Source organism: Phacochoerus africanus, chromosome 16 (genome assembly GCF_016906955.1).
Source record: "Phacochoerus africanus isolate WHEZ1 chromosome 16, ROS_Pafr_v1, whole genome shotgun sequence".
Taxonomy (NCBI): domain Eukaryota; kingdom Metazoa; phylum Chordata; class Mammalia; order Artiodactyla; family Suidae; genus Phacochoerus; species Phacochoerus africanus.
In genome coordinates this window covers 51,332,982-51,359,668 of record NC_062559.1, presented here as the reverse complement: position 1 = coordinate 51,359,668, position 26,687 = coordinate 51,332,982, and the positions used below count along the sequence as shown (strand labels likewise).

The window sequence follows — 26,687 nt, the reverse complement described above, 5'->3', positions numbered from 1 at the left end:
TTTGTTTACTTATTGGTATTTTGCTATATGATCATCTTTTTGTGATGTCTTGGGTCCAAGTGAGTTTCTGTGGAATAATCTCTGATCAGTAAACAAATAGAAAAAAAAAAAAAATGGCTCCGGTGTCTTTAAAAAGTCAGCACTACTTCTGAAGGTGATAGCAAATCAGAATCTCCTGGGGAGTTTTCATATTACACCCGAGAGGGAATCTGAGGGAAACGCTCTCTTTCCCCCAATTTGAGGATGACTCGTGGAGAGAGGCTTCGTTTTCCTGATCCATCAGAGTGTCACGTTCTTCAGGTGGCCAGACTGGAGAAAAAATTGGGACCCGCCATCTAGCACCTGGGGTGGGGGAGGGCCCAGTGGGACCCAGCCTGATGCAGCTGGCACGAGGATTGAGACACGCCTGGGGGCATGCTTTGTCTCCTCTTGTCCTCCAGCTGGCATGTGCGTGAATCTGCTGATTTACCTGTGAAGAGAAGTGGCCCGGTGCCCCTCGCCAGAATCTCACCACGTGGGCCTGTGCCACATGCTCACAAAGAGGGGCCAACAGAAGGCAGATTGCAAGCAGGGAATCTGGGGTCCCCAGAAATAATACAGCCCAAGAGAAGCAGAAGAACAGCCCGGCAAGTGGCCGACAGCACTGAGGTTCAGATGTGAATGCCTGAGGGTAGCGGCCCCCTACGCCCACCGGGACTTGGCCAGCCTAGGGATGAAAAGCCGATGAGTAAACTTCAAAAGCAGACCCGTGAAACTCTCAGGGCCCCATAGACTCTGCTGCAAGGCCCCTCTCACCAGAGCAGGTCAACACGGCGGAGCTGTTTTCCTACCAGCAAATTAAAAACGGGCAAAGCCACTCAGTAGAGCTCATCTGGGGCAGAACCTGGGGCCCAGGACGGTGGCCTCAGAACCTGCTGCACAGTAGCCCTCCCTGGGGACATGCTGAGATCAGAACGGCTTCAAGAGGGGCAGCCCCAGCAAGTTCACACTGCGGTTCAGTGGTAATGAACCCAACTAGTGTCTATGAGGATGCAGGCTCTTTTCCATCCCTGGCCTCACTCAGTGGGTGAAGGATCCGGTGTTGCCATGAGCTGTAGTGTAGGTGACAGATGCTGCTCGGATCCCGAGTTGCTATAGCTGTGGCGTAGGCCGGCAGCTACAGCTCTGAACTACCCCTAGCCTGGGAACTCCACGTGCAGCAGGTGTGGCCCCAAAAAGCCAAAAAAAAAAAAAAGAGTGGCAGCTCTGAAAAAAAAAAAAGGAGGCATACCATACCCAGGAGTAGGGCTGGCCTCTAGGCAAGAAATTTAGGCAAAGCTTTATTGGGGCCACTGCCGCCGCTGGAGGGAGAGCAAAAACAGGCAACAGGTTCTCCTCCCTGGGAGAAGCCAGCTGGTTCCTTATACGGGGTAAGGATAGGGACGGGTCCAGGGGTCAGGCCACAGAGGTGGTTTAGGTGCTCTGCCCACCCCTTTGGTGGTGTTGTGTGCAAGGGGCATGCACAGTACCCTACTTCTGTCCTGACATCCTGCTTTTGCTCTTGGCTCTTCAGACGTGGCAGTTGGATTTTTAGTTTGTTGTATCTTCCTGCCCATAATTTGCCCCAACTGCGGCGCACACAGTCATTTTTAGTCTCTTCTGGTTTCTTTGTATTTTGTTCCTAGGGGAGATGTTTTCTGGGTGCAAAAGCTGTGCAGCCACTGCAGCCAAGGGTCCCAAGTCCCAGCCTGTATCAGATGAAACCCTCACGGGTCCCCTGAGAGAAAAGGGGGCCTAAGGCCCAGGAGGGTCACACGTGGGAGCTCTCAAACTGGAGACCCCTGGGCCTGGATGGTAAACTAATACATGCCCACTTTGGGCAGGGGAGGGGGAGGCTGATCTTTCTGTAAGGACTCCCTTCCATTCATCCTTGGAACTCTTGATCTGTGCCAAATCACTTAGAGCAAACTAGAACCTTTTTTTTTCTTTTTTTTGTTTTTGTCTTTTGTCTTTCTAGGGCCGCAGCCGCAGTATATGGAGGTTCCCAGGCTAGGGGTTGAATCGGAGCTGTAACCACCGGCCTACACCGCAGCCACAGCAACGTGGGATCCGAGCCTCGTCTGCAACCTACACCACAGCTCACAGCAGTGCTGGATCCTTAACCCACCGAGTGAGGCCAGGGATGGAACCTGAAACCTCATGGTGACTAGTCGGGTTCATTAACCACTGAGCCATGACGAGAACTCCCCTTTTTTTTTTTTCCTTAAGTTATCTGGATAGTTTTTTCAATTATCAATCCAGAGGCAAAAGACTTTCTTTCCACCTCCTGATTCCTACCCATTGAAATTGACTGTTTCAACTTCCCAGCAAGCAGTTGTTCAGGCTGGGTGAGATAACAAAGGAGGTACCCAAGCCCTGGCAGGGGTTTTCTCATTCGTGAGATTGTCACTGCAGGGACAATCACCAGGGAAAGGCTTTCCATTCTAATCTCTGCCTTTTAAGCTGTTGTTTGGATTTGAATTGTATGGTCACTGTGCTAGGCGTTATACAAACACATCCTAGGTTAGAGTTCATTCTGGAATACATTTTGCTATAGGTACTGGTTTGGCCACAAGCCATCCTGTCTGTGTTTAGATAAAGCCAAACCACATTATCAGAGATTGCTTGCACAGCTATAAGAAAATATTGCAGGCCTCCAAGTTGCCCCCATCAGCCTGTGAAACCCATATAGTTTTGTCTTTAGAAATGCCATCATATGCTCTGCTCCATTCAAAGGAGATAATTCTCCATCAGGGGTCTGCATGGCAGTGCCCTATGCTCAAAACAGCCCCATCTGCCACCCTCCATCTGATCCCCCTTCCTTTCCGGAGGAGAGGCAGCAATCCTAGCTGCTAAGGGCTGAGCGCGACACCAGACTCTGGCATCTTATCCCCTGACCCTGCTTTCCTGACCACTCATGATTGGTCCAGGGTGGGCACCCGACCTGAACTAGGAGAATCAGGGAATCGTGCTGGAAATCTGGACCTAAGATCAGAGGGAGTCAAGTTGGTGTCTCTAGGAGCCTGAACTCCAGGCTGAAAAACATGGGCAGTGTGGCAGTGGGAGGGGAAAAAAGGAGCAGGTGTGCGCAGCAAGGAGCTAAGAGGAGATACAGAATGAGGGAGGGAGACCTCACTCCAGCTGTGATACGCCCAGCTGCTTTCCTGACCCTGGATTCCTCAAGACACCTCCGGGGTCTTATGTTGGACTCTCCCTTTGGCTCATGCTCGTTGAAGTTTCCTTTAACCAGTGGATTTCTAATAGGCGCAAAGTGGGGTCAGATGTCAACATAAAATAATAATAGCCAACAGGTAAAGAGTGCCGCTTTCCAGAAGAAGGAATGAAGACGAGGAGGTGAAGTCCTTGCACGAGGTCACACGCCAGGCAGCCTGGCCCCTGGCCCCGAGGATTAACCTCTCTGCGGCCCGGCTTCTCCATGGGGACACAAAGGAAAAGGCTCAGCCTGGCATCAGGCACGTATGGGACGGTGTCCTCACTATACCACTTGCCAGGGCCGATGGCTGACCCTTGATTGCTTGTGAAGTGAAGATAGCCGGAGTCAACAACTAGAGCTGTTGCCAGGATTAATGAGCTAACATAGAATGTGTTGGACCCATAGGCATTCAATAGAGGTTATTTCTTTAATTAAAATACAGTTGACTTATAATGTGTTAGTTCCTGCTCGATTGCAAAGTGATTCCGCTCTGCATATACATATGTTCTTTTTTAAATGTTCTTTTCCATTATGATTTGTCACAGGATATCGAGTGTCGTTCCCTGTACTATACAGTAGGACCTTGCTGTTTATTCGTTCTATGTATAATGGTTTGCATCTGCTAACCCCTAACTCCCACTCCATCCTTCTTGCCTCCCCACCCCCTTGGCCACCACAAGTCTGTTCCCATGTCTGTGAGTGTCGTATTTTAGATTCCACATACAAGTGATATCATATGATATTTGTACGTCTTTTTCTGACTTATCCCACTGAGTATGAGCATCTCTCTGTCCGTCTGTGCTGCCGTAAATGGCATTATTTCATTCTCTTTGGTGGATCATCTTTATCTAATCCTCTGTCGATGGACGTTTAGAGTTCTATGGCTTGGCTATTGCGAATAGCGCTGCTGCGAACATACGGACACCTGCATTTTCTGAATTACATTCATGAAAGTTATTTCTTTTTTTTTTTTTTTTTTGGTCTTTTTGCTATTTCTTTGGGCCGCTCCTGCGGCATATGAAGGTTCCCAGGCTAGGGGTCGAATCGGAGCTGTAGCCTCCAGCCTACGCCAGAGCCACAGCAACGCGGGATCCGAGCCGCGTCTGCAACCTACGCCACAGCTCACGGCAACGCCGGATCGTTAACCCACTGAGCAAGGGCAGGGACCGAACCCGCAACCTCATGGTTCCTAGTCGGTTAACCACTGCGCCATGACGGGAACTCCATGAAAGTTATTTCTAATCTGTTTCACATTTTCCATTTGTAATGGATCACAGTGATTCTAACAAATGGAATATTGTGAAGAGAGGTGTTAACCAACATGCTTCTGTATTTTTATTGTCAAGTGTAACACTGAGATCAAGGTTCTTTATTACGTAAGAAAGCTTTCTTCGATTCCTGGTTTACTACAAAGATTTTTTTCTTTCCCTTCAGAAATTGATGGTGGATATTTTCAAGTAATTTTCAACTTCTAACAAAATAGAAAAGCCGTCTAATTTTTGGCTTTTGACATTGTAATTGATTTTAATAATCGAATGCCTAAGAGTAAACTGTCCTTAGTTTCCTGAAATCAAACACCGTTAATCATTTGGTGTCATTTGGGGGCTGGACCGGTCGTGTTTCCTGGGTTTTATTTGTGACATTTGTATGTATGAGGTGTCTTTAGTTTTCTCTCCTTCGCTCTTTTGCAGATTCTACTTTATGGTTATGGTCACTCGTAATGATGAATTAAGACATTTTCCACTCTTTTCTGCTTTCTGGAACTATCTAAGTAGTGGGGTGTTTTCTGCCCCTGTGTGGATAGCCCCGTCATCAATTTTGGATATAGAACTTTTTCTTCAAAGTTTTCTATTTACGCTCTGGTTAGTTGCCTATTTAAGTTTTTGCTCTTTCTTGAGGAGACTTGAATAATTTATATTTTGCTGGAGAATTTACAATTTATCCAGATAATCAATTTTTTAACATTGAGCTGAAAAGAGAACTCTCCCATCATAATCTCACCTACTGCATTTCTGCGGCCTGCCTGCTGAGATGACCGCTTCTCTTTACCACGTGTTCCAGGGCCACCTCTAAGTACGGCGAGCTCTTAGCAGGCACCCCTGTGCTGATGTTTGCTCTCTCCCCACTTGGGGTGGCCTTGCTGTCTCTGCTGCATGGTCACAGCCCACCTTGCTGTTAGGAGCATCAGTTGTGACGCCTTAGAATCCGTTAGAGTGGGTGAACCTGCATGGGCTACGCAAGAGTGTGGCCACCATGTTAGGGGCCCATTGGTTATTGGGGGGGTCAGGAAAGAGCGTGGGGAATGCAGGACCAGTGGAGCACCCTGACCTCAAGGACGTGTCCCGTGAGCCTTCCGCTCCATGGGCCCCCAGAGCCCCGTTACTGAGGTTCTGCTCGCCTCTGGTCTCTCCAGAGTGAATAATATTTACATGGTATTTCATGCAGAAAGAATCAACTGGGAGTTCCCATTGTGGTGCAGTGGTTTAAGAATCCGACTCCAGTAGCTCGGGTCATTGCAGAGGTGCAGGTTTAATCCCTGGCCTGGTGCAGTAGGTCAAGGATCCGGCATTGCCAAAGCTGTGGCATAGGTCACAGCTGCAGCTCAGATTCAATCCCCCTGGCTCAGGAACTTCCCTCTGCTGTGGGTGTGGCCATAAATCTTGTTTTAATTTTTAAAAAAATCAACTACTTTTATTTGTCTACTTATTTATTTATTCATTTTGACCGCACCTGTGACATACAGAAGTTCCCGAGCCAGGGATCAAACCCAGGCCATAGCAGTAAGCCGGACCACAGCATTGACAATGCCTAGTCCTAAACAGCTAGGCCGCCAGGGAACTCCAAAAATTGACACTTTTAAATGTGGCAATTTGAAGTACTGTTTATACTTATCACAGAATCAGATAATCTATTCCTGTAAACCATTTTTATAGCAGTTACGGAGTATGAAACCTTTTGAGTCTAAAAAGAGCCTCGTGCAAGGTAGCAGAGATGGGTTACCTGGAAATTCCAAGTGGGAGGCTCTGAGAAAAATCACAAAGTCCATGCTTAAGTGAAACTAGTTAGACAGAAAGAGACAGGAGAGAGCCCCGTGTGGAGGTGGGCATCAGAGATGGACAGAGCACAGGGTGAGGAAACAGCTTACCAGGCCAGGCAGACAGGAAGCTGTTTTAGGAGCAGGGCAGCCATAGGTTCAAGCTCCCAGGAGGTGCAGCATGCAGCTAGGCAGGTTGCCAGCAAAGATGCCAGGAAGCTGTTTGGCCCAAGAAGGCTTTTGTATCTGGAGGTGACCAGGTCTCCGTGACCAGTTCTCCCAACAGAGGTCTTGCCCTTCGTGTGTGGGGATGCAGGCTCTGCTTACCGCTTGTCACAGTGTGATGCCTGTACCTCTCCCCACTGACCATGAGCACGACCGCCATGTGTGATGGATCTTCAACCCCCCACCTCCCAGCACAACGTCTTTAGACCTTCAGGTGACATGTATGGAATGCTTGAATGCATAAGGAAGCGGGGTCCAGAAAACTTTCTCTATCTTTGGGTTCAGGGCCTCAGGTTCAGTGTGGGCTGTGTGTCTAGGGTTCTAGAGTGCCCCTCACCAGTGCTTTTCTTCTCTTGGGTCCTTATACCCTCAGGTCTGAGGAGTCCAGCAAAATGATTTTCTTTGGGTACTTGGAAGAGAGGAGGTTGCTTTAGTACATACCAAGTTCACGTGTGTTTGCTCTAACGAGTAAGGATGGGTACCTCCCTTGCGTCAATGGGCAAGTTGTTTAAGTGGCTTAGGATGAGCGCTGTGAAGAAACACGTCAAGTGACAGTGGAAATCTCTAACAGTGTCATTTCCCACCTGCCCTTCAATCGCTCTGCCTTGTCTGTGTTCCAGGTTCAGGTTTAGTGGCCGAATCCTAGGCCTGGCTCTGATCCATCAGTACCTTCTGGATGCTTTCTTCACAAGGCCCTTCTACAAGGCACTCCTGAGACTGTAAGTGGCCACTCGGCCCTGCCCGTAGGACCGCAGACGCTGGCCTCCCTGGCACCTCTGATCCTTTTATCCCCATTTTGTCCCAATCAACCCTGGTTACTCTTCCGACTGCTTAGCCGTCACATAAACCTTTTAGTGCAATAAGGCGTTTGGAGATGTTATGTGAGTGTAGGGAGAACATCGCATAATGGGTATAAATCAGTTCTATAAATAATGATAGCAGTACTACAAACGTTAAAGGAAACGTCTAAATAGGATTGATATGTCTATAACAGGGTTTTTGAGGATTTTTTTTTACTAACATATATAGTTGATTTACAGTGTCATGTCACTTTCTGCTATGTAGCGTAGTGACCCAGTCATATATATATATATGTTTATACATTCTTCTTCTCACACTGTCTTCCATCATGTTCTATCCCAAGAGGTTGGACCTCATTGCTTATCCATTCTAAATGTATTGTTCCTATCTGCCAACACCAGACTCCCAGTCCATCCCACGCCCCACCCCCCCGCCCGCCTTGGCAGCCACAAGTCTGTTCTCCATGTCTGTGAGTCTGTTTCTATTTCGTAGATAGGTTCATTTGTGCCATATTTTAGATTCCACACATAAATATCACATGGTATCTTTCACTTTCTGACTGATTTCACTCAGTCTGAAAATCTAGTTGCATCCATGTTGCTGCAAATGCCATTATTTTGTTCTTTTTTATGGCTGCATGGTATCCCGTTGTGGATATGCACCACATCTTCTTAATCCACTCATCTGTCAATGGACACTTAGGTTGTTTCCACACTTTCAAATAACGCTCCTCTCTAATGACCTTGGCGGGAGGCGGTGTGGGGGGGGGGGGTCCCTGAGTCCATCCTTGTTTTGTGTCTATTATTGTAAACCCTTGAAGTTTCCCTTTCCAATTAAATTCCTACATGAACTAAAAAGATTCATCCATACACACAAACGTATCGCATTGCTATAATAAGGGTGTGTGGCTTTAGCCGGGGCGGCGTAAGAACGTTGAGGCGCAAGGTCTGGGCCGCTGTTCCTTGAACCGCCTGCTTCCTCGTCCCCCCGCGAATGTGCCCAGGCCCTGCGACCTGAGCGACCTGGAGTACCTGGATGAGGAATTCCACCAGAGCTTGCAGTGGATGAAGGACCACAACATCACAGACATCCTCGACCTCACGTTCACCGTCAACGAAGAAGTTTTTGGACAGGTTTGTGCGATGGGGGCCTGGAGCTCTTGGGGGGCGCGGAGGTTGTGCCCATTTCAGGCATGTGCTGCAGAGCGAGTCAGGCGTGCGTGTGCTCATATCCATTCCTTTCCAGGTTCTTTTCTCATGTCGGTTATTACACAGCACCGAGTAAATTCCCCTATGCTCTGCAATAGATTCCTTGTTACCTGCCTATTTCTTACATTGTAGTGGGTATGCCTCAGTCCCCATCCCCTAATTTATCCCCTCCCCTTCACGTTTCCCCTTTGGGATACCTAAGTTTGGTTTCAAAATCTTTGAGTCTGTTTTTATTTCGTAAGGGCTATTATATCATTTTTATTAGATGTTATGTATTAGGGACCACATATATTTGTCTTTCTCTGTCTGACTTACTTCACTTAGTATGGTAATTTCTAGGCCCACCCACGTTGCCGCAAATGGAATTATTTCATGCTTTTTTTTTTTTTCTAAAGATCCAGCATTGTCGCTGCAGGGGCTTGGGTCACTGTTGTAGCACAGGTTCAATCCCTGGCCCTTGAACTTCTGCATGCCAGGGTGCAGCCAAAAAAAAAAAAAAAAGAAAGAAAGAAAGAAAAGAAAGAGAGATGTGGGCCTTAGAAAAGACATTTTGATTTTTACTGTGGAAAATTCACGTAACATGAAATTTACCGCCTTCCCCATGTTTAAGGGCGCAGCTCATCCCGTAGCGTTGAGGACACCTACAGTGTTGTGCAACCCATCTCCGGAACTTCTTCATCTTACAAACTTGGAAATGCACCCGTTAAATTACAGCTCCCCATTTCTCCCTCTCCCCAGTCCCTGGCAACCATTCTACCTTTTTTTTCAATGAACTTGGCTACTCTAAGTACCTCATATGAGTGGAATCATAGTGTTTGTCTTTCTGAGACTGGCTTATTTCACCTGCCGTAATGTCTCCAGGGTCCATCCACATCATAGTATGAGATGGGATTATCCTCCTTTTTAGGGCTGAATAATATTCCACAGTATTAAAGACCATATTTTGTTTAGCTGTTCATCTGTTGATGGACACTTAGGATGCTTCCACCTTTTGGCTATTTAATGCTGCTAAATAGTGCTGCTATGAACATAAGTATACAAATATCTGTTCAAGTCCCTACTTTCAATTCTTTTGGATATATACACAGAAGTGGATGTATATTGCTGTATCATATAGAAATGGGACTTTGTGTTTAAAAACAAGGGCTACCATTCATTCAAAAAATAATTTTTGAGGTCTACTCATTTTATTAAAGGTACCAATATCATCTTCCTTCTTTTTTGAGTTATGACATAAATCTAGTTTATAGGGTTGTTTGAAAGTCAAATGTGATCATGGATCAAAAGCATTTTTGTAAAGTGTGCAACGTATCTGTAAGGTATTTCTCTTATGTGTGCAACACAACAGTACTTCTTTTAATTACCAGCATCTAGATATGTCTATATCTCATTACTATTTAGTAAAAATAAGCTTCCCAATATTTTTCTACCAGCACGTACAGAACATGGAATCTTCTGACTTACAGTTTTATCAGACTAGCCATAGCCTGAGCAGATTTAACAGTTAACTTGAGAACATCATTTATAAGCGATCCCAAAATCCCACGATGTGTATGATTTGTAATGGGAAATGATGAGAAATAAGCCGGGATGCTTTGTGAGTACACTGCATGGCTGTGGACAGTGTGCTGAGTCCCTGGGTGAGAGTTCTACACTGAACCTTGCGACCACCAAGCCCCCCCATCTCAGTCAAGAATCTTGGACAGGTCCTGGAAAATGTCAGGATTCGAATGCCTTTCCTCACGCTATTTGAAAGTTGAGAAAAAAATTATTTCTTCTTAGCAGCTATAGAGAGCACATTTAAATATATTCAAGAATCTATTGAACCTGTCCACGTGTGCACTAGATGAATGTGCAAAAGGTGCTATTCCTCCGCCTAACTGCTTTTAGCCCATCCTTTACATATTCCCTGTAGGAGAGGGTAAGTGTTTTAGAGAAACACAATTACTTGGCAAAATACAATAAAAAAAATAGGTGCCCATCTTAAAAAACTTAGATCCCAAACTGAATTCATTCCATGTGAATGAAAAAGCTGAATGCTTAAAAAATAATAACAAGACGAAAATGAGAGCATTTTTTTTAATCTTGCAGTAAAGAATGCTGCTGTGGTCATAGAATAAAAGCTTGACATCGTCAATGAAAATTACTTTTTTAAGGCGTTCTCTTGGGGTGCAGCAGGTTAAGGATCCTGTGTTGTCACTGCAGCGGCTTGGGTCGCTGCTGTGGTGCAGGTTTGATCCCTGGCCTGGAAACTTCTACAATGCCAAGGGTGCAGCTAGGGGGAAAAAAATAACTTTTTAAATACTGCATGAAAAAAGTACACCACAAACAAAGCAAAAATGGCATAATATTTGCTACACTGTAATGCACAATACAGACAAAAGACTATTTCTTTCAATATAGGAAGAAGTCCTGCAGATAAGTGAGAAATGATCAACAATGCCAAAGAAAGTGAGCAAAGAACATACATTTTTTAAAATGTAAATTAAAGCATGGTGAAATACCATTTTCCCTCATGAGACTGTCAAGAAACAGAAAGTTTAGCAGTATTCTATTTTGAAAATGGTGTAGAGAAGTGAGCCGTCTGTACAGGACTGGAAGGGGAAGCAAGCAGAGGCCGGCTTCACCCTCTGTGAAAGGTGCCTTCGGGACCCTGCCCTTGTTCTAAATGCCCCTGCCTTTGACTCAGCATCCACGTCCAGAACTTTGTCCTACAGACACGTTCACATCTGATTGAAAGGACCAGTGCATTAGGATGTTCATACAGCATTATCATCATTGCAGAGGATCTAAAACCATCCAAATGTAGGAGTCCCTGGCCTGGCTCAGCGGGTTACAAACCCGACTGGTATCCCAGAGGATGCGGATTCCACCCCTGGCCTCGCTCAGTGGGTTAGGGATCCAGCATTGCCATGAGCTCTGGTATACGTGACAGATGTGGCTCAGATCCTGTGTTGCTGTGGCTGTGGTGTAGGCCAGCAGCTGCTGCTCTGATTTGAGCCCTAGCCTGGGAACTTCCATATGCTGCAGGTGGGGCCCTAAAAAGTAAAAAATAAAAATAAACAAAATAATCCAAATGTTCAGCAGCAACACATGGGCGAAATAAAAATAGGATGCATTCACACAATGGAAGAATGGTGGACCGGCAGGATGTGTGGTCTGACACCCAGGCCACCAGTTTACATGTAAATCACAAGCAATAAACCAGGTAATAGAACAACAACAAAGAAAGAATAAGACCGTTCTAAAGTGGTAGAAAACAACCATCAAGGTACATTTTCAAGTGAAAGAAGCATGGCGATGAACCGTGTATATACTATGCTACCGTTTGTGGGCAGAGGATCTGCACGGACTCTCCAGCGCATCACTGACCCTCCCTGGAAGGGAGGTAAGGGTGCTTTTCTCCAGGTGGGGAGATCCTATGGCTGGGAGGTGAGGTGGGAGAGGAACTTGCTTTCCACTGTATGGCCTTTTGTACCACTTGAACTGTGGTCCATGGACACATATTATCTACTGGAAAGAAATCAAGTAAACTACAAAGGACTGAAAACATGAAATTAGAAGGGGAAAATAATGTCGAAAATACAAAAGCGCAATCCCTCATGTGTGTCTGGTGCAGGAATGGAACAACTCAGAGAACGTTTAAAAGGTTCCCAGCGATAACAATAAGATGTGTTCTCCGTCTAGAATGATGTGTATCTGTGTTGAGCCGAAACAGATCCTGTTTCTCTTCAAAGGAGGGCACCCAGAATGATGATTTGGGTTTTCGGAAACTGAGTTGCAGCTCTTGTTTTGGCCAATTATGACAGCAAAGAGCAGCTAGATAGATGGTGAAAAACACCATAGGCTTTTCCTTGGGAGGGTTAGTTAAGATTAGGTTCAGCTACTGAGGAAGAAGCCCAATGACCCTGCTGAAATTAAGTTTATGTTTCTCTTACATAAAACTGCGGAGGCAGGCAACCCAAGGCTGCCATCCCTACAAAGGCCCCTACACTCACAACCCAGATGCACAGGGCGCCCCAACCATCGCATCTGTGCCTGAAGTAGCAGGAAAAGGAGCCTCCACATTTAAGGATGCCCCCTGAAATGCCATACCTCACTCCCACTTACACTGTATTGGCCAGATTTAGTTACCTGACACACTTAGCTGCAAAGGAGGTCAGGAAATTAAGTCTCTAACTGCGCAGCTAAAAACCAGGGGCTCCAAGGAATATGGATAGTTAGTGGCAATTTGTATGTTAGCATTGGCCAATGCTTTATATTTAGCCACAGTCACTCAAGTGATAGAATTAAAAGTAATGGCCAGACTTCCGTGTACTGTTTTGTTTAAGTACCTGTGTCCATGAGTGCCAATTATATTGGGTTTTTGAACCGATAACTAAATACAGCTGTGCCTCATTTTTCTTACAGCCTTGAGCAGCGAAGTGAACCCCTTCCGCAAATTAAAGAAATTAATGCTTACCGCCGTCAGACCCCAACACTTTTTAATTAAAATGCCTAATGTGGGAGTTCCTGTAGGGGTTCAGTGGAAACGAATCTGACTGGCATCCATAAGGATGCAAGTTCAATCCCCAGCCTCGCTCAGTGGGTTGAGGATCCAGCGTTGCCGTGAGCCGTGGTGTAAATTGCAGATGCAGCTCAGATCTGAGGTTGCCGTGGCTGTGACGCAGGCCAGCGACCACAGCTCCAATGCGACCTCCAGCCTAGCAACCTCCATATGCCTTGGGTGTGGCCCTAAAAAGACAAAAAACAACAATAAAATAAAATGCCTCCTATGTTATCTGCCTTCTTGCATTTCAAAATAGACAGCACAGATCCTAAGTTTTCTTGAAGACTGAGCTTGTCCTAACGTGCTCGCTGGCAACGTCCTCTGTTTCCTTGCTCAAGGTCAGGCTGTCGTTCTACAGCCATCGTGACACCTGGCTGTAAAACTGCCTTCCCACCCTCCGCTGTTTTCCTGCCCGTGATCTGCTGTGGGTGGGGAAGCTGGTGGCTGTTAAGAATTTGATCTTGGGAGTTCCCCCTTGTGGCTCAGCGGGTTGGGAATCCAATGTAGTGCCCGTGAGGATTCAAGTTCGATCTCTGGTCTCGTTCAGTGGGTTAAGGATCCCACGTTGCTGTGGCCGTGGTGTAGGCTGGCAGCTGCAGCTCCAATTTGACCCCTAGCCTGAGAACTTCCATATGCTGCAGGTGCGGCCCTAAAAAGAGTTTGATCTCATTGGGCTTTTGAGCAATCGAGTATGTGACTGATTACAGGAGAAGGATATTCCTTCCCTTTAGGGACACCCAGGGGCCTTTTGCTCTTATTTCCATTATGCCTCTTGAGTTAAAGAAGTCTGTTTCTGTGGCGTTCCCATTGTGACTCAGGGAGTTAAGAGCATAGTATTTGAGGGGATGCCAGTTCGATCCCTGACCTCGCTCAGTGGGTTAAGGATCCGGCGTTGCCCTGAGCTGTGGTGTGGGTCATAGACGCGGCTTGGATCTGGCGTGGCTGTGGCTGTGGCATAGGCCGGCGGCTACAGCTCCAATTAAACCCCTAGCCTGGGAACCTCCATATGCTGTGGGTGCAGCCCTCAAAAGACAAAAAAAATGTAATCATCTTAAAAAAGAAGCATCGCGATTTTTGTTTCTCCACAAGGTAACAGAGAGGGAGTTAAAATCCGGAGGAGCCAACACGCAGGTGACAGAGAAGAACAAGAAAGAGTACATCGAGAGGATGGTGCGGTGGCGCGTGGAGCGCGGCGTGGTGCAGCAGACCGAGGCCCTGGTGCGGGGCTTCTACGAGGTGAGACGCAGCCCCTGGGTGCCGGCCCGGCCTTGTGGGGAGAAGGGCGAGGAGGAACACGGCGGGCAAGGGGCCCCCGCATCCTCACCCGCATGCAGGGGGACCTCCTGGGGGAGATGATGAGGCTGGGAGCTCCCTGGGAAGACCAGCATCTGTGCAGCTCCGCGGTGCTAGCGGTGAAAACACACAGCACCTGGTGTCCAGACGTGAGTGGCTGCATCTCCTTTCCCTCGGTGAAATAAACATAAGTGAAATGAAGGCATTGGAGGGCACTGCCCACTCCGGCTAGATTTTTATTTCGTTATGCAGGAAGACCTCAGAAATAGTAAAGCTTCCGTTCCAGACGAGGCAATAAAAAATATCTCCAGAAAACAAGTCACACAAGTTAGTTTCCCGGTGCCTATAAAAGTTATGATGATACCACTTTTGTGGTCTATTAAGTGTGCAGGAGCATTATACCTAAAAAGCAATGTACGTATCTCAATTTTGAAATATTTCAGGAGTTCCCTGGTGGTGCAGTGATCTGGCATTGTCACTGCAGCAGCTTGGGTCGCTGCTGTGGTGCAGGTTCAATCCCTGGCCAGGGAACTTCCACGTGCTGCAGGTGTGGCAAGGAAAGAAAAATTGGGAGTTCCCTGGTGGCTCAGTGGGTTAAGGAGCCAGCATTGTCACTCCTGTGGCGCCAATTTGCTCTCTGGCCCCAGAACTTCCACATGGTACAGGCATGAACAAACAAACAAACAACTGTTTTGGCACTAAACTTTAAAACAAGAAAAAATAATATTGAGAAAAATTCAAGTACAGTACAGAAAAATTAAGAAATTCAGTATGAAAATAATTTAGGTATGCTTCACTTTAAAAAGCATGCTAAACTCCAGACATAGCAGAAAAGCAAATAATAAGACTGGGGAAAAATCAATACTTTTTTATTAAAAGATGCTAATCATCATCTGGTAACACAGGGCTGCCACAAACCTTCAACCTGAAAAAAATGCAGCATCTGCCGGATACAATAAAGCAAAACACAGTGAAATGAGACATGCCAGTGGTGTCACTTTGTGCCACATAGTCTGTGCCGAGATGGTAAATCAAGATGACAGTGACTTGTATGAAATCGAGTGTGTGTGAAGCCTTCCTTTCAATTTTTATTTTATATTAAAAATATAGCTGACTTACAGTGTTGTGTTAGTTTCAGGGGTACAGCAGAGTGAATCCAGTTACACATATACACATATCCACTATTTTTCAGATTCTTTTCCCATATAGGTTATTGCAGAATACTGAATAGAGTTTCCTGTGCTATATAGTAGGTATAGCTTTTGACTATTGTAAAGTACTATAGAATTTAAAGAATCTTTCATTCAGTTAAAAAAAGTTGTGGAGTTCCTGCTGTGGTTCAGCAGGTCAAGGACCCCATGTTGTCTGTGTGAGCATGCAGGTTCCATCCCTGGCCTCGCTCAGTGGGTTAAGGATCTGGCATTGCCACAAGCTGTGGTGTAGGTTGCAGATGTGGCTTGGATCCTGCAGTTCCGTGGCTGCAGCTCCAATTCAACCCCCAGCCCAGGAACTTTGATAAGCCACAGGTGCAGCTAAAAAAATATTTTTAAGAAAGTCAAAAATAAGAGATCAGTGTTTTTTTTTAAAGGGCGACAATGACAACTACTAGCCTTCCTATGCACCAAACGTTGACATCATGAAATTGTCCCTGTTTAGAGACAAGAGACTGTCCCAGTTTGCTCAAAGCTTGGGTATCAGAAGGTTTTCTTTGCTGTAGGAATGGAGAACAGCGTCAGTCACTGGCTGGCCCCTCGGTTTGACTAAAGAAGGTGCCCACTGCAGGTGTTCACTTATAGCTGATACGTTTGTCAGTGAGATGTAAAGCCAGGACTCAGAGCCCTAGCAAAGCAAGTGCTCCCAGGTCTTCAAAGGAGAGAGGGAGGAGATGAGGGGAGAAGGGAAGAAAAGACAGTTGTTATGATATATAATGTCCACCCCTAGGAAAGAAGTCCTAGTTTTATGTGGAAGAAAGGAGCCCATTTACGTGAAGTGATGCCATTAATAGTTATTGAATCAGTCAAAATGACTTGGACGTTTTGACTTGGAAATGTAGAGTCTGAGAGGGAGTAGCGGAGGTAGTGAAAAGCAGGTGACCTTTTCTGATTTCCCAGCTCTTGGAGGGGTTGTGTTTCAGACTGGTGCAGTCATGATTCTGAACTTCAACATGAGAGCACCCCGGGCGGGGCGGGGCCGGGGGAGGGGGGCGGGGGTGGTATAAATGGTGATCGGCTTCCCAGCTTAACCCACAGAAATAATAACCATGAGTGGAACTCTGCAATGTGGTTGGGCTGGCAGGCTGAAGCCTTCTCTGGATTTCAGGTGGTGGACTCGAGGCTGGTCTCCGTGTTCGATGCCAGGGAGCTGGAGCTAGTGATTGCTGGCACAGCGGAGATCGACCTGGCGGACTGGCGGAACAACGCGGAGTACAGGGGAGGTGAGCGATCAGGGGCTGCGATGGGCCTGCTCCCCCAGACAGGGTGCCTCCCTTCTTCAAGAGCGTCACTGAGGCGAAACGGACCTGATGCGAAGTTAACCTTTCTTTTTTTTTTTTTTTTTTTTGTCTTTTTGCTATTTCTTTGGGCCACCCCCGTGGCATATGGAGGTTCCCAGGCTAGGGGTCGAATCGGAGCTGCAGCCACTGGCCTACGCCAGGGCCACAGCAACACGGGATCCGAGCCGCGTCTGCAACCTACACCACAGCTCACGGCAACGCCGGATCGTTAACCCACTGAGCAAGGGCAGGGACCAAACCCACAACCTCATGGTTACCAGTCGGATTCGTTAACCACTACACCACAACGGGAACTCCCGAAGTTAACCTTTCTAAAGGTTAGTGCCGCCACAGGGTGGCACAACCATCACCTCCAGCTGATTCCAGAACGCTTCCTCGTCCCCAGAGGGAGCCCTGGAACCACGAAGCAGCTTCTCCCCATTCCTACCTGCCACCCTCACCTCTGCAACCATCGATCTGCGTTCTGTCTCTGTGGGTGTGCCCATGCTGGCTTTTGCATGTAAATAGAATCACACCTTATGTGGCCTTTGGGGTCTGGCTTCTTCAGCTTAGGAAGGTTTGTGTACACTGTGGTGTGATTCAGTACTTCATTCCTTTTTATGGTGGAATAATGTTCATATACATTCCATGTGGACGGATCACATAAATGTAAAATATTATCACTTTTTGAAGATGGCAAAAAAAACTTGCCCATAACTTCCATATGTGCGCAAAGCGGGTTCTAGTGCCTAACTGCCTTCTCTCCAGCTTCCAACCTGGACTTACCTTCGGGTGACAGTAACCCCTGTTGCTTGACTCTGGCGTGACTTGGTGTCCATGCGTTCCAAGGACACCGCCATCCACGGGCCAGCCCCGGAGCCGGGTGGCTTGCTGGCAGGCTCGTGTGTCCCGCTTCCTGTGGCACTGACGCCCTCTTCCCTCAGTTTGCTTGGCGGCAGCATATGGCTCTGACTGTCCTCTCCAAATCTAGGTCTAGCCCCTTCCCTCAGGCTGCTGTCCTCCTGAAACATGACTTTCCTCAGGCCGTTTTCTGACCCACAAAACAAGCAAGCTCCTTATTACTTAGAGTAGAGGTCGTTGGAGTTCCCCAGTGGCTCAGAGGGTTAGGAACCCAGCATTGTCACTGCTGTGATTCGGGTTTGATCCCTGGTCCGGGAACTTCTGTGTGCCACGGGTGCGGCCGGAAAGAAAAGGGAGAGAGAGAGAAGAGGTCTCTGAAAGTTTCTACGCTGAAAACCCTCTCATCACATAAAATATCACAGAGAAACCCCTGTCGTTACAATGTGACATCGTGACAGTGTGAGCCGCACGCCCGCCTTCTCAGCCTCCCTTGTTTCCAGGACCCTCAGCCGTGTAGGAAGAAGCCTTTGCGGGACCACTAGGCTTTCTTGGCTTGGAAGGAAAGCCACCAACCTGAGGTTTCAGGTCGCAATGTCTCTGCCTCGCTGTTAAGGCCTCTGAGGCCCCAGCAGGACCCCTCTGTGCTGGTCTAGCCGGCTTGCTGTTCCCTGAGTACCGATTCCTCATTCCTGTCGTTCTTTATGCCCCTCCTCCACTCACACAAACCCTCCACCAGCTTATCTCACACCTCCCTTCCCTTGGCTGAAGCTTTCCTTTCCACTCCAGCCCACATGGATTTCTTGCATCTTTGAGTGCTGCTTGCATTTGCAGTCAGAGGCGAATTATTTACCTTAAATGTTTGCTCCAAGCTGGGTCTCCCAGTGGTCCTGGGAGGCCCCATCCTTCTTTTATTTTTTTAAAGCTTTACGGAAGTAGAGTTGATTCCCAAGTTTGTGAGTACTTCTGCTGTACAACAAAGAGATTCAGGTACACGTGTACACACATCCATTCTCCTTCAGATTATTTTTCCACATGGATTACCCCAGAATCTTGAGTAGAGTTCCCTGTGCTATAAAGCAGGTCCCTGCTGGCCCCTCATTCCATATACTTCAGTGTACATGAGCCAGTTCCAAACCCCTAGTCCCTCCTCCCTACCTGTCCCCTTTGGTAACCATAAGTTTTTCAAAGTCCATGAGTCTGTTTCTGTTCTGCAGATAAGTTCATTTGCATCTTTTCTTTAGATTCCACATACAAGTGATATCATATGATGTTTGTCTCTCACTGTCTAGCTAATTTCACTTAGTATTATAATTTCTAGGTCCATCCATGTTGCTGCAAATGGTATTAGTTCATTCTTTTTTATGGCTGAGTAGTATTCCATTGTTTATATCCATTCATCTGTTGATGGACGTTGAGGTTGTTTCCAGTTCTTGGCTATTGTAAATAGTGCTGAGTGAACATTGGGGTGCATGCGTCTTTTCAAATGATGGTTTTCTCTGCATAGGTGCCCAGGAGTGGGATTGCTAGGTCGTAGGGTAGTTCTGTATTTAGTTTTTTGAGGAATGTCCATACTGATTTCCATAGTGGTTGCACTGGTTTACATTCCCACCTTCTTACACGGGTCCAACTCATCTCAGCCCAGGGTTGGCCAGAGCACAGCAGCTCCAAGGGCACCCCGGGCTGCTGGAGAGTCCCACATCTTCTCTGAGCTTGACCTTGAGCTCCAGCCTTTCTTAAGTCCTAGACACTCCCACACTATGTGGGAGCTAAGACATCAGAGCAAAGGCAGTACAAGGAAAGAGCATATTCATAAGGGAGCTTTGTCTCTTCAGAACCCCAAAGATCTTGCTTGAGCCTCGCCACTCCCTGAGTATATGTATATCAGGCAAGAATGACTACTGGGGGCCCGAATGTTGGCATCCAAATGAGACATCTCTGAGGACATAAAACCTTTATAAAAAAAAATGGCTGTTTTCTAAATTGGCTTTTATTTTTATTTTTTTAATTTATTTTGTTGAAGTATCATTGATTTCCAATGTTGTGTTCATTTCTGCTCTACAGTGGAGTGATTCAGTCATGCATACATGTCTGTGTGTGTGTGTTTATGTATATATACACGTATACACACATATACACACTCTTTTTCATATTCTCTTCCATTGTGGTTTACCACGGGGTATTGAAGTATAAATACCCTACTTATACAATCGTTTGTATCTGCTCATCCCAAACTCCCAGTCCATCCTTCCCCCACCCCCCTCCCCCTCGGCAACCACGAGTCTATTCTCTGTGTCTGTGCATCTTTTTTGTAAGTAAGTTCGTTGTGCCATATTTTAGATTCCGTATCTAGGTGATATCAGGTATTTATCTGTCTTTACCCGTTTGGCGTCACTTCGTATGATAATCTCTAGTGCCATCCATGTTTTACACTTGACCTAGTCATACAGGTTGAAGACCTACGGCCATCACTAGAGAAATCAGCAGATCAAGAGCTGCTACTCAGTTCAGGGCACACCTGATGTATATTCCTTCTCGCTCCCCCTCCTCCCTGCTGCACATCCTCTCCCGCTCCACTCAGGTTATCACGATGGGCATCTTGTGATCCGCTGGTTCTGGGCCGCTGTGGAGCGTTTCAACAACGAGCAGAGACTCAGATTACTGCAGTTCGTCACAGGAACATCGAGTGTGCCCTACGAAGGCTTTGCAGCCCTTCGAGGAAGCAACGGGCTTCGGCGTTTCTGCATAGAGAAATGGGGGAAAATCACGTCTCTCCCCAGGTAAGGAGCTCCTGCCCACCTTCGGGAAACATGCCAAGAAGCGCCAAGTACCCTTGGGATGGAATTCTTTTCTGCCACCCAGCGTATCGTTCCATAAGTCATTAGTGAGGGGGCGCAGGGCTGAGAAGTCCCTGGGAGGTGCATTTAGACCATATTCTTATTGAGGTTTTGACCATGGATGGCATCTGGGCTATCAGTGTCATAATCCATGTGTCAGTGCTATGTAACCCAATTTTTTTTTTTTTTTTTTTTGCTTTTTAAGCCTGCACCCGTGGCATATGGAGGTTCCAAGGCTAGGGGTTGGATGGGAGCTACAGCTACCAGCCTACACCACAGCCACAGCAACGTGGGATCCAAGCCATGTCTGCGACCCACACCACAACTCACAGCAACACTGATCCTTAACCCACGGCAAGGCCTCGTCCTCATGGATACTAGTGGGATTCGTTTCTGCTGAGCCACAGTGGGAACTCCACCCAGTTTAATTTATAGAGGAATGTCTCACCTGAGGGAGGGGTCTACAAAGAGGCCAGAAGCCCAAAGTGGCCCTTCCAGCACTGTGTCTGTTGTTACCCATCAAGGTTCTTAGACTCTTTCCTCAATAGAAATTGATAAGAGACCGGATGAGAAATCAGGTCAGGTTTTAGTGGGACTCGTATGGCACTGGAGACGGAGGCCACAGTTGGGCAGTGGAAGAAGATGCGAAAGGGAGACAGTTCAGATAACCAGCCTCACAACTGACTGCGCACGTAGTAATGGCCGCCTCTCTTTGTTATCTGTTCTTAACCAACTTTTCAAAAATAGATATGCGTTTATTTTCATTTGTACTAGAAAAAAAGCGTTGGGAGTTCCTGTTGTGGCTCAGCAGGTTAAGAACCCAACAGAGTGTCCGTGAGGATGTGGATTCGATCCCTGGCCTCGCTCAGTGGGTTAAGGATCTGGTGTTGCCCTGAGCTGTAGTGTAGGTCTCAGACATGGCTCGGATCCTGCATTGCTGTGGCTGCAGTATAGGCCAGCAGCTGCATCTCCAGTTTGACCCCTAGTCTGGGAACTTCGGTATGCTGCAGGTACAGCCCTAAAAAGAAAAAGAGAAAGGAAGGAGGGAAGTAATGGGGGGTAAGGAGGGAGGAAGGGAGGAAGAAAAAAGTGTATAACCTGTCAAAACTATGATTTTGAAACTATTATTGATTAGGGCAAAGGTGAGTATATCTAATTTTAAAACTGGGTCATATTAATGAAAATTGGCCGTGACAGAGAAAAGGCCGAAGTCTGGGGGGAAATGGATTAATTTATGCACAAGGCCCATCTGCCCCATACCTCTATCTACGAGCTCTTCATCAGCCTTAAAATGGTCTCTACACCAGAGCAGCAAGACTCCCTTTGGCACCATCTTAGTCCACATTTTAATCAATAAGATCACAGTCGATCTCCTGGGAGATCAACCATGCAGGTGACGCAGATGAGAAGTATCACCAACGATACCGGGGCTGACACAATCCAAATCCAGAGTGATCTCAAGATGCTGGAATCCTAGAATGACACCACTGAAGACGTGCCGTGGAGTTGCAACATGTCAACGGCACAAATAGGAGCTGAGAGTGATTCACTTGCTAGCAATTCATGCAAGAAAGACTGAGGTTTTTAAGTCCCGACACGTGTGACACAATTCCTAAAATCATGATGGCCATTATGGTTGCAGTATGAAGGGGCTCTGATGTTTAAATGATGACTCACCGTTTATGAAAGGCATTTATATGAGTTCTCACAACAGCCCTCTGAGGTGTGTGGAGCAGGTATTATCATCCCCATTTTACCAGCGAGAAAACTGAGGCTCAGAAAGATTCGTTGACTTTCCCATGGTTATAAAGCTAGTAAGTGGCTTCCAAACCCTGGTCCCTGCTCCCTTCACCCCATGCCCACCCCACCTGAGAGCACTGGGTCTAGTGCCCAGGGAATGAGGTAAGCAGGTCCCCTGAGCGTCGGGCCCACACGGGGAGGGCAGCCAGGACTTAGGAATGCCGCTTGGTGATAGGACTGTGTTCCTTCTCGATGATAAGCTAGGGTTTAGGCAAGAGGTAACCAGGAGACGTGTGGTTGCCCGGGGCGGGGCGGGAGGTGTTGGTGAGGGAGAAGGGGGGACTAGGAGTTTGGGGTAGTAGATGCCAACTATTACATTTAGAATGGGGAAGCAGTGAGGTCTTGCTGTACAGTGCAGGGAACGATATCCAGTCTCCTGGGACAGACCATGAGGAAGAAGAATATTTAAAAAAAAATGTATGTTTATGTATGACTGAGTCACTGCTGTACGGCAGAAATTGGCACAACACTGTAAATTAACTATAATAAAAAAAAATTTAAGAGTTAGAGTTCCCATTGTGGCTCAGCAGAAATGAACCCAACTAGTATCCATGAGGATGCAGGTCAATCCCTGGCCTCACTCAGTGGGCTAAAGATCCAGCATTGCCGTGAGCTGCGGTGTAGGTCACAGACGTGGCTCAGATCCCGTGTTGCTGTGGCTGTGGCACAGTCTGGCAGCTATAGCTCCGAAACCCCTAGCCTGGGAACGTCCATATGCCAAGGATGTGGCCCTAAAAAGACTTTAAAAAAAAAAGAGTGAATCAAGGCTACAGGCTAATGCAGTAAGAGCTGCTCTTGAACCCTCCTAGCTTAGGTGTTCAGACTAGATCTTAAAAAGGTGCCATTTTGCCCTTTGCTGATGTTTTCAGTTTATTCCGAGGAATTATCTTTTACAGAATTAATCTGATTCCAACTATTTTGTAAATAGAGGATTTTTTTCTGTATCGGTTGCCCTTGTGAATGATAGTTAAAATGACCAGATAAAGAAAACCCAGAAGATGCTGTCTGCTCATATCCTGCCCCTGGCTACATCAGCCACTTTCAAAAGCCCACTTGGCATGTTTCTGCCCCTCTTGGTTAGCCGTAGCCCAGGACAGGTCCTAATCTCAATGTTTATAAACACAGGGAAGGACCACTGTAATTGTCTTCCTATTTCATTTACTGAGTTCTCTTCCACCTTTACGTGAATAAATTTAGCTAAAATATTTCAATTTTTCTTTTAAAATCAGCATAAGCTTAGCAGTAATGAACCTGACTAGTATCCATGAGGATGCAGGTTCCATCCCTGGCTTCCCTCAGTGGGTTAAGGATCCAGCATTGCCGTGAGCTGTGGTGTAGGCCAACAGCTCCAGCTCCAGTTCCATATGCCTCGGGTGTGGCCCTAATAAGGAAAAAAAAAAAAAAATCAGCATAAGCTTGTTGGAATCTTAGACGAAAATCTAAGACCTTGGCTAATCTCTTCTTTTTTTTTTTAATGGCCATTCCCACATCATATGGAAGTTCCCAGGCCAGGGATTGAATCTGAACCACAGCTATGACCTATGCCACAGTTGTGGCAATGCTGGATCACACTCCATCAGGCCAGGGATCGAACTCACACCTTCGCAGTGACCTGAGCTGCTAGAGTCAGGTTCTTGACCTACTGTGCCATGGTGGGAACTCCTGCTAATCTCTATTTTTAGGTTTCTTCTCAGTTAAATCCTTAAGACCTAAGGCCAGATACACATCTGTCCTGTTCCCACCCTTGGAGTTGAGGTGGAGAAGGGGAAAGAGAGGTCGTTTTCCCAGGACCGTTACTCAGGGGTTGGAGGAATGGATGCTGAAGCAAAAACAAGGCATCCTCCCCAGGTTCTCCCTGAAGATCCCCTCCCCTCTTCCCACCTTTCTGTCTCACGGATCACCTCCTCACAGCCTCAACACTGAGCAGCCTGATCTGGGGCTCTGACAACAAAGGTGTAGAGATGCACAGCTTCCCTAGGGACCTGGTAATTAAAAGAAGAGCTTAATATCCCAAGGTGCATGGTTTCTTGGGTTACAGTTTTGTTTCATTTGGATTGTAGGTGTGTTTGTTTAATGAGCATTTTCTTTTACTTGAATGGCGTAGTCCCATTTTCTGGGCTGGTTTGGCTTCTCACATCATTCCAACACACCACCCCTTCTAGAGAGAAAAAGGCACTAAACAAACCTTCGGCTATAGCCAGTCACCTTCCCCTAGACTGACACCAACCAAAGAGTCTGTAAAAACAGAACCTCTGACCGGGAGCAGTAGTCAGGTGATCTGAAGTTCCACTGGTTGACCATACTACAAAGCTACAGCCATCAAAATAGTATGGTACTGACACACAAAACAGATATATCAATGGAATAGGATAGAAAGCTCAGAACTAAACCCACGTGCACCTGTGGTCAATTAATCTACAACAACAGAGACGAAAATATGCAATGGAGAGACAGTCTCTTCAATAAGTGGTGCTGGGAAAACTGGACAGCCAGCTGTAAAAGAATGAAATTAGAACCCTCTCTAACACCCCACCCAAAAATAAATTAGTGACCCACATGTAAGACCAGATGCTATAAAACTCCTAGGGGAGAGCAGGCAGAATACTCTGATAAATTGCAGCAATATCTTTTTGGATCCCTCTCTTAGAGTAAATAAAAACAGAAATGAAATTCCTCAGAAGGAATCTGTGTGTCCTGGGCCTTTTGGACTTACCTCTGAGCTCCCCTCCCCCCTGCTCCCCACCCCACAACAGGTGACACAGAGTCTGGTCCTGGCCCATGCCTGGCACTTTTCAGGGGAGGCCATGAATCATCTAGGTCAGACACTGGCCCACATAGATGGGCCCCCAGGATAAAGTACCTGGCACACAAAGCAGAAGCCACGGCAGGTGGAGGAGGATGCTCCAGACAGCCAGGGAGGATTGCCCCCAAGGCTCAGCTCTTCTTGGAAAGGCAGCATGTTGGCCTCCAGTTAAGCCTGCCCCGCTGTGAACTGCAAAGGAGCCAGGTCACCCCCAGAGCACATGCGCCTTGATGAAGCACTGGATCTCAGAGTTCCAGGGCGTCTGATGGCACCTCTAAGTCAACATACAGGGTTTGTAGTGGCCCGGAAATCAGAGCTGGGGCAGGGAGACTTGGAAATATGATCCTCTCATGTTAATTCTATTTCTGCCTCCTTCATCGACCACATCCAATGTGGATTCATCTCCAACTGTAAAGTGTCACTGGCTTGCTAGTGCAGTGCCGGGGGAGTGGAGTTTGCTTCCAAAAGCAAACCGCCCATTTCAAGTCATTCCACTCCCTCCGCTGGTCTCTTCATGTCTAGAAGCCTGTGGTTCTTAGTTTGCAGTGTGTTCTGGTTGTCCTAAAGCAGGTTCTTTTTCTTTTTAGGGCCGCACCTGCAGCATATGGAAGTTCCTGGACTAGGGGTTGAATCGGAGCCGAAGTTGCTGGCCTACACCACAGCCACAGCAATGCCAGAACGGAGCCACATCTGGGACCTCCACCGCAGTTCATGGCAACCCCGGATCCTTACCCCACTGACAGAGGCCAGGGATTGAACCTGCATCCTCATGGACACTGGGTGGGTTCTTAACCCACCGAGCCACAGTGGGAACTCCTCTACTCACCTTTGATTCACAGATTCAGCGTGATCCCAGAATCAGCCAAGCCAGTTATATGACTGAAACAAACACCTTGACCAGTCTTTTCTCCCCCATTCAGGGCACACACGTGCTTCAATCGACTGGACCTTCCACCGTATCCCTCATACTCCATGTTGTATGAAAAGCTGTTAACGGCAGTCGAAGAAACCAGCACCTTTGGACTTGAATGAGGAACTGGAAACGTATCTGACATGTTCCCAGCCAGTGGCGTCACCCTTCTTCCCCTGTCCCTGAACCAACTCTCCTTTGGTTTTGGTATCCCATGATTTTCGTTCTCAAACCAAATCAGGATTGACGAGCTGTGCATGAAGAACTGCCTTCGTCTAAGATCTAACCTTCAGGCTCATGTCCTCCACTTCCAATGAACTGCTAGCCTGTATGCAATATTAAAAAAAAACAGCAGCTGTCTCAAGGTCTGTGTATATCTCCACATACCTCCATTACTAACAATGAAATATGAATGCAAGTTATGCTACACTTGACCAAATGGTAATAAATGTTTACTTCCATTTCTATGATTTAAGGGGAAATTTTGAGCATTAAGCATTCCAAGCTTTTATACGCCCATGTCTCCTGAGCAGAGCTACCTTTTTTTTGTTGTTGTTATAATTTCTAACAAACTAACTTCAGAATAGGAGGTGACTAACTCTTTTTGTTCCTCCCACTCTACTTGTTCCTGTGCATCCTCTCCACC

General features: G+C 46.9%; 1 protein-coding gene across 2 annotated transcripts in view; it reads left to right on the top strand.

Annotated features, from left to right (window-relative positions):
• Positions 1-26,391, top strand: part of HECW1 (HECT, C2 and WW domain containing E3 ubiquitin protein ligase 1) — a 407,661-nt gene extending 381,270 nt beyond the window's left edge. For both annotated transcript variants that reach the window (XM_047763338.1, XM_047763339.1), the window contains 6 exons: positions 7,112-7,210; positions 8,296-8,425; positions 14,139-14,285; positions 16,662-16,776; positions 20,273-20,471; positions 26,052-26,391. In XM_047763338.1, coding sequence (XP_047619294.1) covers positions 7,112-7,210; positions 8,296-8,425; positions 14,139-14,285; positions 16,662-16,776; positions 20,273-20,471; positions 26,052-26,163 — 802 coding nt within the window. In that variant the 3' untranslated portion in view covers positions 26,164-26,391. The remainder of the gene's footprint in view (positions 1-7,111; positions 7,211-8,295; positions 8,426-14,138; positions 14,286-16,661; positions 16,777-20,272; positions 20,472-26,051) is intronic.
• The last annotated feature ends 296 nt before the right edge of the window (positions 26,392-26,687 follow it).